Consider the following 12,440-nt stretch of genomic DNA (forward strand, 5'->3'; position numbering starts at 1 on the left):
TGGTACCTCGTACACTCCTGGTTTGACTCGGCTCGTTCACCACTCTTGTTGCTCACGGTGTTGCCGTGGGCAACTGCCCCATTTCCCTTAGCTTCTGTGTACCCTTGTCTGTTTGTCTGTCGTGCACTTATTGAGCGTAGGGACCGTCACCCAGTTGTACCCCGTCGCCTAGGGCGGGTCGTTGCAAGTAGGCAGAGTGGTGGGTAGATTAGGGCTCACTTGTCTGTTCCCTACCCCCGTCATTGCAGTTATAGTCGTCATCCACACACAAGGTTATAGTCATCATCATCCACACACAAGGTTATAGTCATCATCCACACCCCTCCCTCCCGGTATTCCCAGCAGTCCTCACCTCTCCAGTCAGCAGCTCAGTGATCTTGTTGGTCAGGTCGAGGATCTCCTGATCTCTCTTCTGTATTAGTGATTGAGGTGGAGACATCGTGATAGGAACCTGGTTCCTGCTCCGTCCTTCACCCTCTTCAGTTCTCTTCTTCACTACTATGTAATCCTGTACATGGAGAGACATTGATGTCACTTTATACATTCCCGTCACGTGCTTGATGTATTAAGATACAAGTCATGACATGGGATATAATTCCCAGAATCCCTCACCTCTCCAGTCAGCAAGTAGATGATCTCTAGGGTGAGGTTTAATATTCTCTCTGATTAAAGAGAACCTATTGGTTCTGAGAAAAACACAAAAACTGACATCAGATTAAATTTGTACATTCCTCTGGATCAACACGGCAGGATTAGAGGTTGGACTAGATGGACTGTGTCTTTTTGAACCATATCAACTATGTAAATTCTGAATTGTTTCATCCCATGTGACCGTCGCTGGTCCCAGTTCCAACTGCATCTACATCCTTAGGATTCAGATACAGTTGAATTGAATGCTGGAGCATAAGTGACGGCTCCTTGCCCCAGCATTCACTCTGCCGTGAGCGGCTCGGCGCAGGCAGACGCGATGTTGTGACGTCATCGCGCCTGTCTGTGCCGAGTCACTCATAGCACAGACCGGAGTATAAGGATCTCCCCCACCCGTCGTGGGTATGGGGATAGGTAAGTAATTATGTTATTTTTATTCGGCACATATGGGGGCATTATACTGGGTATGGGAGGGGGGCTGATATGGTGGCAGCTATGGGAGCATTTTACTGTATGGGGCAGCTAAGGGAGGACTTCTACTGTATAGGAGGCAGCTATGGGGAGCATTATACTGTGTGGGGGCAGCTATGGGGAGCATTATACTATGCGGCATTATACTGTGTGGGGGAAGCTTTGGGGAGCATAATAATGTGTGGGGGCATATATGGGGAGCATTATACTATGGGGGCATTATACTGTGAGGGGGGCAGTTTTGGGGAGCATTATACCATGAGGGCATTATACTGTGCGGGGAACTATGGGTGCATCTATGGGGACTGTTGGTCAAGGCGGCTGGGCATAGGCGCGGGCAGGCGTCTGGTGGTGTTGGGGAGGGATAGCGGGGCCCAAGCTGAATTCTTGCACCAGTGCCCATGAGCCTCTAGCTACGCCCCAGCTATTTGTTGTGGATTTTACCTCCCATTGAATTCAATGCGGAAAACCCGCAACAAATAAGCAGCGTTTACACAAATACAATGGACATGCTGCGACATAAAATTCTGCACCGCAGGTCAATTTCTCAGCGTTTCTTCAGCTCAGTATTTACGCAGTGTGTGGATGAGATTTGTTTTATCTCATCCACTTTGCTGCTACTGTATTATGCTGCGGATTTTCCGCAGGACAATACAGGTATTATAATACAGGTATACGCCGTATTTACGCAATGTGTGAACTGACTCTAACAAGCACTCCATCGTTCCCGCCCCGCCGGTCCCTTGAGACATTTTTTGCATCAAACTGGTCCTTGGTGCAAAAAAGGTTGAGGACCACTGCTCTAGAGCATCTGAATGGTAAAATGGAGCCTGGTGCGCAGATCTGGTCCGGATTAGTGGTGAGGGCATAAATTTGCCGGTTTCTCAGTTTTGTTGAACTGCTGGCCCATAAAATACAATGAAAGAATCAATTCTCCTTTTAACGCCTTCCTGACATCCGCGGAGGTCGGGTGGAGGAGTATGGAGCAGGTTCACGAGCGGGATATTGCAGTATATAGTGGAAGTGATCCCACGATTGCTGGATCAAGTCCAAAAGGGGGACTAATAAAAAAGTTAAAACACAGCTAAATAAAGTTTTTTTAATATAAAAACATTACAAGTTCAAAAACAAAAACCTGTTCCCATTTCCCCCCCAAAAGCAACTTAAAATAAAATGTTAACATAACTGGTATTGTCGTGTTTGTAAAAGTCAAAACTATCACAATATAACGTTATTTATACATATAGATAGATACAGATATACAGAATACTCCTATATACAACCCTGTACTAATATATATATATATATATATATATATGTATATATACACACACACACACACACACACACACACACGGAGGAGGGAGGCCAATGCAGAAAGTAAAGGGTTATTCAGGTTAGAGAGGGGTCAGACTATGTTAGTGGGGGGAGAAACAGACGGTGGGGAGAGGACTAGACAACAGGATAAGGATATCCTTTCGTTACAAAACAGCAGTGAAAATAATAATGCACAAATAATGTCAAATAATCACATTTCTGATATTGAAAGTGAAACATTTAAAGCGTAACTAAACGTTCAATCAACTTTTTCTTTTCTAGCAGCATGTGTTTTAAATGGCCACTCTGACACTTTTCTACTACATTTTATTTCTTGTATTTCTCCTGTTGCTAGCAGAAAATCGTACACTGTTTGAATGTATAAGTGTATGAATGCCTATGAGTACGGGTGGGTGGTGCCCCATCCTGACGTCAGGGAGGTCTCTCTGCCTCTATACACTACCTGCAGCAGCAGAGCGCATGGAGGAGACTGTGATGAGCTCTGCTGCTGTACGGACTATAGTGTGTGTGAAGAGGCGCTTCAGTAGCAGAAGCGCAGGTCTGGCGCACCCTCCCTGTCCCCTCTTCCCCCCTGTCCACTGTACTGTAACCGGCAGGGAGGAGAATGACAGCTCTATTACTGTCCGGTGTATGGTATGTGTGAGAGGCTCTTCAGTAGCAGAAGCGCCTCTCACACACACTATAGTCCGGACAGTAGCAGAGCTCATCACAGTCTACTCTATGTGCTCTGCTGCTGCAGTTTATAGTACAGTGGACAGGGGGAAGAGGGGACAGGGAGGGGAGGGCCAGACCTGCGCTTCTGCTACTAAAGCGCCTCTCACACACACCATAGACCGGACAGTAGTAGAGCTGTCATTCTCCTCCCTGCGCTCTGCTACTGCCGGTTACAGTACAGTGGACAGGGGGAAGAGGGGACAGGGAGGGGGCGCCAGACCTGCACCCAGTGTTGTAGCTATAGGGGTCGCAGCGGTCGCACTGGCGACCGGGCCCCCCTCGCCACACTAACGCTGACTGGGCTGTACTAATGAGGAGGAGGAGCTAGGATAATCACACTGCCGCACTCCGCGCCGCTGTGTCAGGCTGCAGTGATGGACTTGCATGTGCAGTGTCCCAGTACAGTCTCCCAGCTGCTGTATATAAGTTGTCGTGGGGCTGAGGAGTTCTCTCTATGCAATCCCTGTTTATTTGCTGGGTACCATGAGTTCCAAGTGTGAAACAATATGCATTTCCTTTTATCTGCTGCAAATTTCATGTATACCTAAATCTGATGTCGTGCAAGGGTTAGTATATTCTCACTTTGTACGGGAGCAAAATACATGGTCACATGCTTCTACTTGAAGCCAATCAGCTAGCTCTGTGGGTGGAGTTAGAAGTTCCAGATGGCAGAACCAGCAGAAACCAGTTTAGAGTAGGAGAGACATGTGCTCGCGGAGTCATGAGGTGAAGCAGACATGCTGTCTGTTGATTCAGCCAACTTTAGCTTAGGCTGGAGTAGGCCACATATGTCCAGTTCCCTATCCAGAAGCAAGATTCTAAGCCTTGCGCTACCAGTGATCTCACCAGTATCCGGTTGTCAGGCCCTTCATCCGTTTTCCAGCTTTGGAGCATCCGCGGTATTCCACGGTGCCGTGAAGTAATAAGATGAATTCAAAGCTGTCCCAGTCCGCACCAAGAGGGCACCTTTTGCTAAAGGTCTATCTGCCAGAGATGATAACGCTGTACAAGGGATTCTCTGCAACGCGTTACGCCTTTAATGGTTCCGCCAGCGTGCGCACTTTCTGCCTATCAAGTTGAGATCCGTTTTGCTGTACGTTCCACAAGAGGGTATCATGCCAGCGCCAAACCATGAGTAAAAGCCTCTCAAGAAACCATCCACAGTGAGCCAAGCTGTGAAGGCCCTACCCTTAGTAGATTCCACAATATTGGACTGTGTCCATCGCCCATAGCAACCGAGAGTTATCCTCATCATCCTCATTATCCCAGCCACTATTCAAGCTAGAGATAATTATACCATCTCAGGGAATTTTGATCAAGTATTTTACACCTCTTTGTCAGTAAAGTTTACCATCTTGTTAACCCGTTACAACCGAGTTGGTGTCTCCTTACTGCAGACTTGCACCTTGACAAAAGCTGTGTGGGTTCAGAGGTAGAGACGAAGGGGTCGGCCACGCCACCCGTGACATCAATCTGATATCTGCAGGACCACAAGTCCCAGCCAGCCCTGCTGCCACTCATACACCATCTGGTCTCCCTCTGCATACCGCACATGCACTGCGGTTTTACTTCCCCGTCATTAGGATGAATTTTCTGTGCGCACTTGTCTCTGTGCCTGGATGATTCTCCCCCTTCCCTCCTTCAGAGAGTCTCAGGACACTGTAATCTGAGCTGCTAATTAGCATCAGATAAGACTAGCACTGCTAGTCCATCCCCCTTCTTCTGGAGTGTGCAGAGATATTTCCATCTCTGTATATAATGTGTTGTGCTGTGCATAGCCCAGTGCTCTCTCACAGTATTGTAGTTATCACCTCAGAGATCACTGCTCATGAAAGATACAGAAAAATCGTAACATCACACACAGTAAGACACGCCCATAGAAACGCCCCCTAGACAAGCCCCTAGCAACTGCCAGAACCAGGAATTGTGAGAAAATAGATGTGGACAGTTTCACAAGAAAAAAAGCTGCAGAAAAGGTACTTTGAAGTAAAAAAAAAAAATTGCTAGGAGTAATGTATTCACATAGAGGGACATAATAGCAGTTTAAACAAAAAAAATTGTGCAAAAGTTTAGCTGCGCTTTAAAGGCAAGTTAATGTTCACAAATGGCAGAAGTCTAGCAATCAAAATGGGGGAGCTGGAAGCCTTGGTACTGGAAGAAAATATATAGGTGGTGTCGCTGAAACATGGCCGTACTCTTCACATGATTGGGCTTTAAATCTAGAGGGTTTTACACTGTTTCGGAAAGACAGGGCGAATAGGAAAGGTGGTGGTGTATGTCTGTATGTGAGAAGTGATATGAAGGCGGTGGTGTATGTCTGTATGTGAGAAGTGATATGAAGGTGGTGGTGTATGTCTGCATGTGAGAAGCAGGGGCGTAGCTAAAGGTTCATGGGCCCCGATGCAAAAATTCTTACTGGGCCCCCCCCCCCCCCGCAAACTTCTCATGGCCGACGGTCCGCAGCTTTCAGCTGCATTGCTGTGTCTCCTAAGTGACCCAACAATGCAGCACTAGCAGCCGGGGGCGTCACTAAGGCTGGGTTCACACACCCTATTTACGGACGTAATTCGGGCGTTTTAGCATTGAATTACGTCCGAAAATGCGGCTCAAAAGCGTTGGCAAACATCTGCCCATTCATTTGAATGGGTCTTACGATGTTATGTGCCGACGGTCATTTTTTTTTACGCGCCGCTGTCAAAAGGCGGCGCGTAAAATGACGCCCGCGTCAAAGAAGTGCCTGTCACTTCTTCAGACGTAATTGGAGCCGTTTTCCATGGACTCCATAGAAAAACAGCTCCAATTACGTCCGTAATGGACGCAGCGAAAGACGCCATCCCATGCCATTACGGCTGAAATTACGGTGCTGTTTTCTCCTGAAAACAGCACCGTAATTTCAGCCGTAACAGACGCTGCCGTGTGAACATACCCTCAGGGCTTAAAATGTCAGGGAAATAGCCCCAATTACATATGTGTCCGCCCAAAAAAAAGTGTGTATATGAGACAGCATATCTATAGCACTACGACCCTATAAACTATGGATAGGATTAGATACAGTGGCTCAGCAGACAGTATCACACATGATAGGATTAGATACAGTGGCTCAGAAGGCAGTATCACACATGATTGGATTAGATACAGTGGATGAGCAGACAATATCACACATGATCAGATTAGATACAGTGGCCCAGCAGACAGTATCACACATGATTGGATTAGATACAGTGGCTCAGCAGACAGTATCACACATGATAGGATTAGATACAGTGGCTCAGCAGACAGTATCACACATGATTGGATTAGATATAGGGCCCAGCAGACAGTATCACACATGATTGGATTAGATACAGGGCCCAGCTCGCTGACATTGCGGCTCCAGCGCTGGACCCAGGATAGGTAAGAATAATAATTTTGCTTCTTTATGTGTTACTGATTATTTTTGTGTGTTTGTGTTTTTTTTACAGGTTCGGTTGTTGGACTTCGGATTCGAGGACTTCAATGACGGCGTTTTTTTTATTCTCAATAAAATGGTTAATGAGGGTTGTTTTTTTATTTCAATAAAATATTTTTTCTATGTATCTTTTTAAACTTTATTATCACCGCCTTAGTAATGGCCGCTGGCTGATTGACAACCTCCATTACTAAGGCGGGGCTTAATGTTAGCCGGTGCAGAGGCTACACTAACCCCCATTATTACCCCGGTACCCACCGCCACCAGGAGTACTGGGAAGAGCCGGGTACGAACCAGTACCCGACCATCTGTAGTGACGGGCAGGCACCGGGGTGGCCGCAGGCTGGTAGTATTAGGCTGGGGAAGGCCAAAAACAGTGGCCCTTCCCACCCTTGTAATGCTGCCTGCTGCTGCTGTGTTGTATCTGGCTGGTTATGAAAATTGGGGGGGATCCCACATCGTTCTTTCCAATAATTTGTTTTTTTTAATTGACGTGGGGTTCCCCCCATTTTTCATAACCAGCCAGATACAATAAAGCAGCAGCAGCCTAGCATCACCAGGGTAGGAAGGGCCACTGTTTTTGGCCTTTCCCCTCCTGATAATACCAGCCTACGGCCACCCCAGTGGCCGACCATCACTACAGATGGTCAGGTACTGGATCGTACCCGGCTCTTCCCAGCACCCCTGGTGGCGGTGGGTACCGGGGTAATAAAGGGGGTTAGTGTTAGCCTCTGCATCGGCTAACATTAAGCCCCGCCTTAGTAATGGATGCTGTCAATCAGCCGGCGGCCATTACTAAGGCGGTAGTAATATAGTTAAAAAAAAAACACAAAGACATAGAAAAAATATTTTATTGAAATAAAAAAAAAACACACAACCCTCATTAACCATTTTATTAATAAAAAAAAAAGCTGTCATCGAAGTAGTCCTGGAATCCAACGTAGTCCAACGACTGAACCTGTAAGAAAACACACAAAAAATGATTAGTAACACGTGTGTTAGGCTTAGATACAGGGCCCATGTGTGATACTGTCTGTGGGACCCTGTATCTAAGCCTACCACAACGTAGGCTTAGATACAGGGTAAAGCAGACAGTAATCTTATACAGTATAAGATTACTGTGTGCTGGGGCCCTGTATCTAAACCTACAGTGTGGTAGGCTTCGATACAGGGCCCAGCAGACAGGATCACGCATGGGCCATGTATCTAAGCCTACCATGTGATTGGCTTAGATACAGGGCCCAGCAGACAGGATCACGCATGGGCCATGTATCTAAGCCTACCATGTGATTGGCTTAGATACAGGGCCCAGCAGACAGGATCACGCATGGGCCATGTATCTAAGCCTACCATGTGATTGGCTTAGATACAGGGCCCAGCAGACAGGATCACACAATCTGTGATCCTGTCTCATGGGCCCCCTAAGCCTGCTACATCGTAGGCTTAGGGGTTGTACAGTCCCTAAATATTGATGGCCTATCCTCAGGATAGGCCATCAATAGCTGATGTGTCTCTCGGGACCCGCAAATCAGCTGTTTTGAAGGGGCCGCAGCACTCGTACGAGAGCTGCTTCCCCTTCATTTCACTACTCGCCCACACTGTGAATCGCCGACACGGATTCACAGTGTGACCGGAATGAAGTGACAGGAATGAAGGGGAGCAGCTCTCGTACGATTGCTGCGGCCCCTTCAAAACAGCTGATTGGCGGGTCCCGGGAGTCGGACCCCGCCATTCAGGGCTAACCTTACCTTCCTCTTCGGCCGCGGCGGGAGTTCTGTCGTCTCAATGCTGTGCGCGGCGCATAGGCTTGTGACATCATGCGCTGCGCACAGCGCTTGACGTCAGGACCTCCGCTGCAATCCGGAACCAGGAAGGTAAGTAAAGTTTGTTACTATAGTAACAGTGGCCCGCGGCCCGAGTTACTATAGTAACATTTTATTGATGTGGTGCGGGGGGCCGTGGGCCCCCCTGGCTTCGGGGCTAGGTCGCAATTGCGACCGCTGCGACCCCTATAGCTACGCCAGTGGTGAGAAGTGATATGAGGGTGGTGGTGTATGTCTGTATGTGAGAAGTGATATGAAGGTGGTGGTGTATGTCTGTATGTGAGAAGCGATATGAAGGCGAGTGTGAATGAGCGACATGGCTTACATCTTCTGTAAAAAGGGCAATATGTGAGAAAAAAAAGGGCATTTGAAAAATACAAATCTGAGGGTACAGCTGTAGCCTTTGTAAAATATAAAGAGCTTAATAAAATCTGTAAAAATGTAATAAAATCAGCAAAAATACAAAATGAAAAGCAGGTGGCCAAGAATAGTAAAACAAATCCCAAAAAATTCTTCAAGTACATAAATGCAAAAAAGTCAAGGTCTGAACATGTAGGACCCCTAGATAGTGGTAATGGGGAGTTGGTCACAGGGGATCAAGAGGAGGCAGAGTTACTAAATGGGTTCTTCAGCTCTGTATATACAACAGAAGAAAGAGCAGCTGATGTAGCCACTGCCAGTGCTGTTAATATATCAGTTGATATACTGAATTGGATGAATGTAGAGATGGTGCAAGCTAAATTGAAAAAAATAAACGTACACAAGGCCCTGGGACCAGATGGGTTACACCCTAGAGTTCTTAAGGAGCTTAGTTCATTTATTTCTGTCCCCCTCTTCATAATATTTAGAGATTCTCTAGTGACTGGTATAGTGCCAAGGGACTGGCGCAGGGCAAATATGGTGAATATTTTCAAAAAGGGCTCTAGGTCTTCCCCGGGTAATTATAGACCAGTAAGCTTAACATACATTTTCCCCACAATGGTTGAGGAGCTTTTGAGGAACTATATACAGAATTATGTGACAATAAATAGTAAAACCAGGATGGCTGTCACAAAGGACAGAAGCTGTCAAACCAACCTGATTTGTTTTTATGAAGAGGTGAGTAGAAGCCTAGACAGAGGGGCCGCTGTGGATATAGTGTTTTTGGACTTTGCAAAGGCATTTGACACTGTCCCTCATAGATATCTAATGGGTAAATTAAGGACTATAGGTTTAGAAAGTATAGTTTGTAATTGGATTGAGAATTGGCTCAAGGACCGTATCCAGAGATTTGTGGTCAATGATTCCTACTCTGAATGGTCACCGGTTATAAGTGGTGTACACCAGGGTTCAGTGCTGGGACCACTATTATTCAACTTATTTATTAATGATATAGAGAATGGGATTAATAGCACTATTTCTATTTTTGCAGATGACACCAAGCTATGTAACATAGTTCAGACTATAGAAGATTTGGACACAATGTTTGGGCATCCACTTGGCAAATGAGGTTTAATATAGATAAATGTAAAGTTATGCACCTGGGTACCAAGAACCTGTATGCATCATATGTCCTAGGGGGGCTACACTGGGGGAGTCACTTGTGGAGAAGGATCTGGGTGTAATAATCTGCAGCATCATATGTCCTAGGGGGAGCTACACTGGGTGAGTCACTTGTTGAGAAGGATCTGGGTGTACTTGTAAATCATAAACTAAATAACAGCACAATGTCAATCAGTTGCTTCAAAGGCCAGCAAGATATTGTCGTGTATTAACAGAGGCCTGGACTCACGGGACAGGGATGTAATATTACCACTTTACAAAGCATTAGTGAGGCCTCATCTAGAATATGCAGTTCAGTTCTGGGCTCCAGTTCATAGAAAGGATGAAAAATACAAAGAAGAGCAACGAAGCTAATTAGGGGCATGGAGAATCTAAGTTATGAGGAAAGATTAAAATAATTAAATCTATTTAGCCTTGAAAGAAGACGACTAAGGGGGGACATGATTAACTTATATAAATATATGAATGGCACATACAAAAAATATGGTGAAATACTGTTCCATGTAAGACCCCCTCAAAAAACAAGGGGGTGCTCCCTCCGTCTGGAGAAAGAAAGGTTCAACCTGCAGAGGCGACAAGTCTTCTTTACTGTAAGAACTGTGAATTTATGGAATAGTCACCGCAGGAGCCGTCACAGTAGGGACAGGAGATGCTGCAAAAAAGGCAAAGATCATTTCCTAGAACAAAAAAATATTCGCTCCTATGTGTAGAAAGGTTCCCCTTCCCTTTTCCCATCCCTTGGTTGAAGTTGATGGACATGTGTCTTTTTTCAACCGTACTAACTATGTAACACTATATGCTAACATTACACATAACCCTGTACTATATATACAACTATAGATATAACCTGTATATAATACACACATATATATATATATATATATATATACACACCTATCTTACATGTCTATAGATACATATATGTAATATACGAACATTATATACAACCCTGTACTATATACACCCACTATAGATACACACTGTATAATACAAACTATATACACACCTATATTACATATCTATAGATACAGATATATTATATACTAACATTATATACAACCCTGTACTATATCTATACACACACACACACTATAAATATGCACTGTATACAATACAAACTATATATAAACCTATATTACATGTCTATAGATACACAGATATATAATATACTAATATTATACTAACTAGATCCCAGTGACCCATATGACCTTTGGTGAGGTCATGATCATGTGATCAGCCACACGTGTGGGAGGGGTCAGGCTGTGGAGGAGGCATGTCATCTAATATAGTTTGCTATGAATTACACTTACTCAGCTCTGCACCGTATACTATACACACACACAGCTCTGCACTGTATGCTTTATACACACAGCTCTGCACCATATACTATAAAAACGCACACACACAGCTCTGCACAGTATGCTCTATGCGCTTTGTACACTCTGCTCTGCACCACGCGCTTTGTACACTCTGCTCTGCACCGCGCGCTTTGTACACTCTGCTCTAACACTGCACGCTTTGTACCCTCTGCTCTGCACCGCACGCTTTGTACCCTCTGCTCTGCACCGCGCGCTTTTTACACTCTGCTCTGCACCGCGTGCTTTGTACACTCTGCTCTGCACCGCGCGCTTTGTACACTCTGCTCTGCACCGCGCGCTTTGTACACTCTGCTCTGCACCGCGCGCTTTGTACACTCTGCTCTGCACCGCGCGCTTTGTACACTCTGCTCTGCACCGCGCGCTTTGTACACACTGCTCTGCACCGCGCGCTTTGTACACACTGCTCTGCACCGCGCGCTTTGTACACTCTGCTCTGCACCGTGCGCTTTGTACACACACAGCTCTGCACCGTACGCTTTGTGCACACACAGCTCTGCACTGTATGCTTTATGCACACCCTGCTCTGCATTGCATGCTTTGTACACATTCAGCTTTGCACTGCATGCTTTGTACACATTCAGCTCTGCACTGCATGCTTTGTACATTCAGCTCTGCACTGCATGCTTCGTACACACATAGCTCTGCACTGTATGGTTTATACACACTCCGCTCTGCACTGTATGCTTTATGGTCTATACACACTCGGCTCTACACTTTATGCTTTACTGAAGGGAGATACCTAGTGGCAGTAATTTCACACAGAATTTGCATGGATATAACACCTGAATTTTAACAATAAGTAAATTACAAAGTTGATATATATCAGGTATACCGTTAGATCTGCATAAGTTGTTGGAATGTTAGTGTCCATTTAACGGAGGACCGTTCCTGAGCAGATTAGAATCTCCCACAATACACGTTACTGGATTATCTCCAAAGACCAGTCCGTTCCTTAACAATGCCTCCATGGAATATCTGTGCAGTTATGCACATTTACATAAGAGCTGTATAAGGCCTGTGTTAGATACTAAACATTTCAAACAACCAGAGGTGTCAGTTGAGTAGCACTTATTCTTA

General features: G+C 45.6%; 1 protein-coding gene across 1 annotated transcript in view; it reads right to left on the bottom strand.

Annotated features, from left to right (window-relative positions):
* LOC142663005 (uncharacterized) overlaps positions 1-12,440 on the bottom strand; it is a 76,336-nt gene that overhangs the window by 33,673 nt on the left and 30,223 nt on the right. The window contains 2 exon segments of the mRNA XM_075841299.1: positions 353-508; positions 12,287-12,338. Coding sequence (XP_075697414.1) covers positions 353-508; positions 12,287-12,338 — 208 coding nt within the window.

This window comes from Rhinoderma darwinii, chromosome 11, assembly GCF_050947455.1.
Source record: "Rhinoderma darwinii isolate aRhiDar2 chromosome 11, aRhiDar2.hap1, whole genome shotgun sequence".
Lineage (NCBI taxonomy): Eukaryota > Metazoa > Chordata > Amphibia > Anura > Rhinodermatidae > Rhinoderma > Rhinoderma darwinii.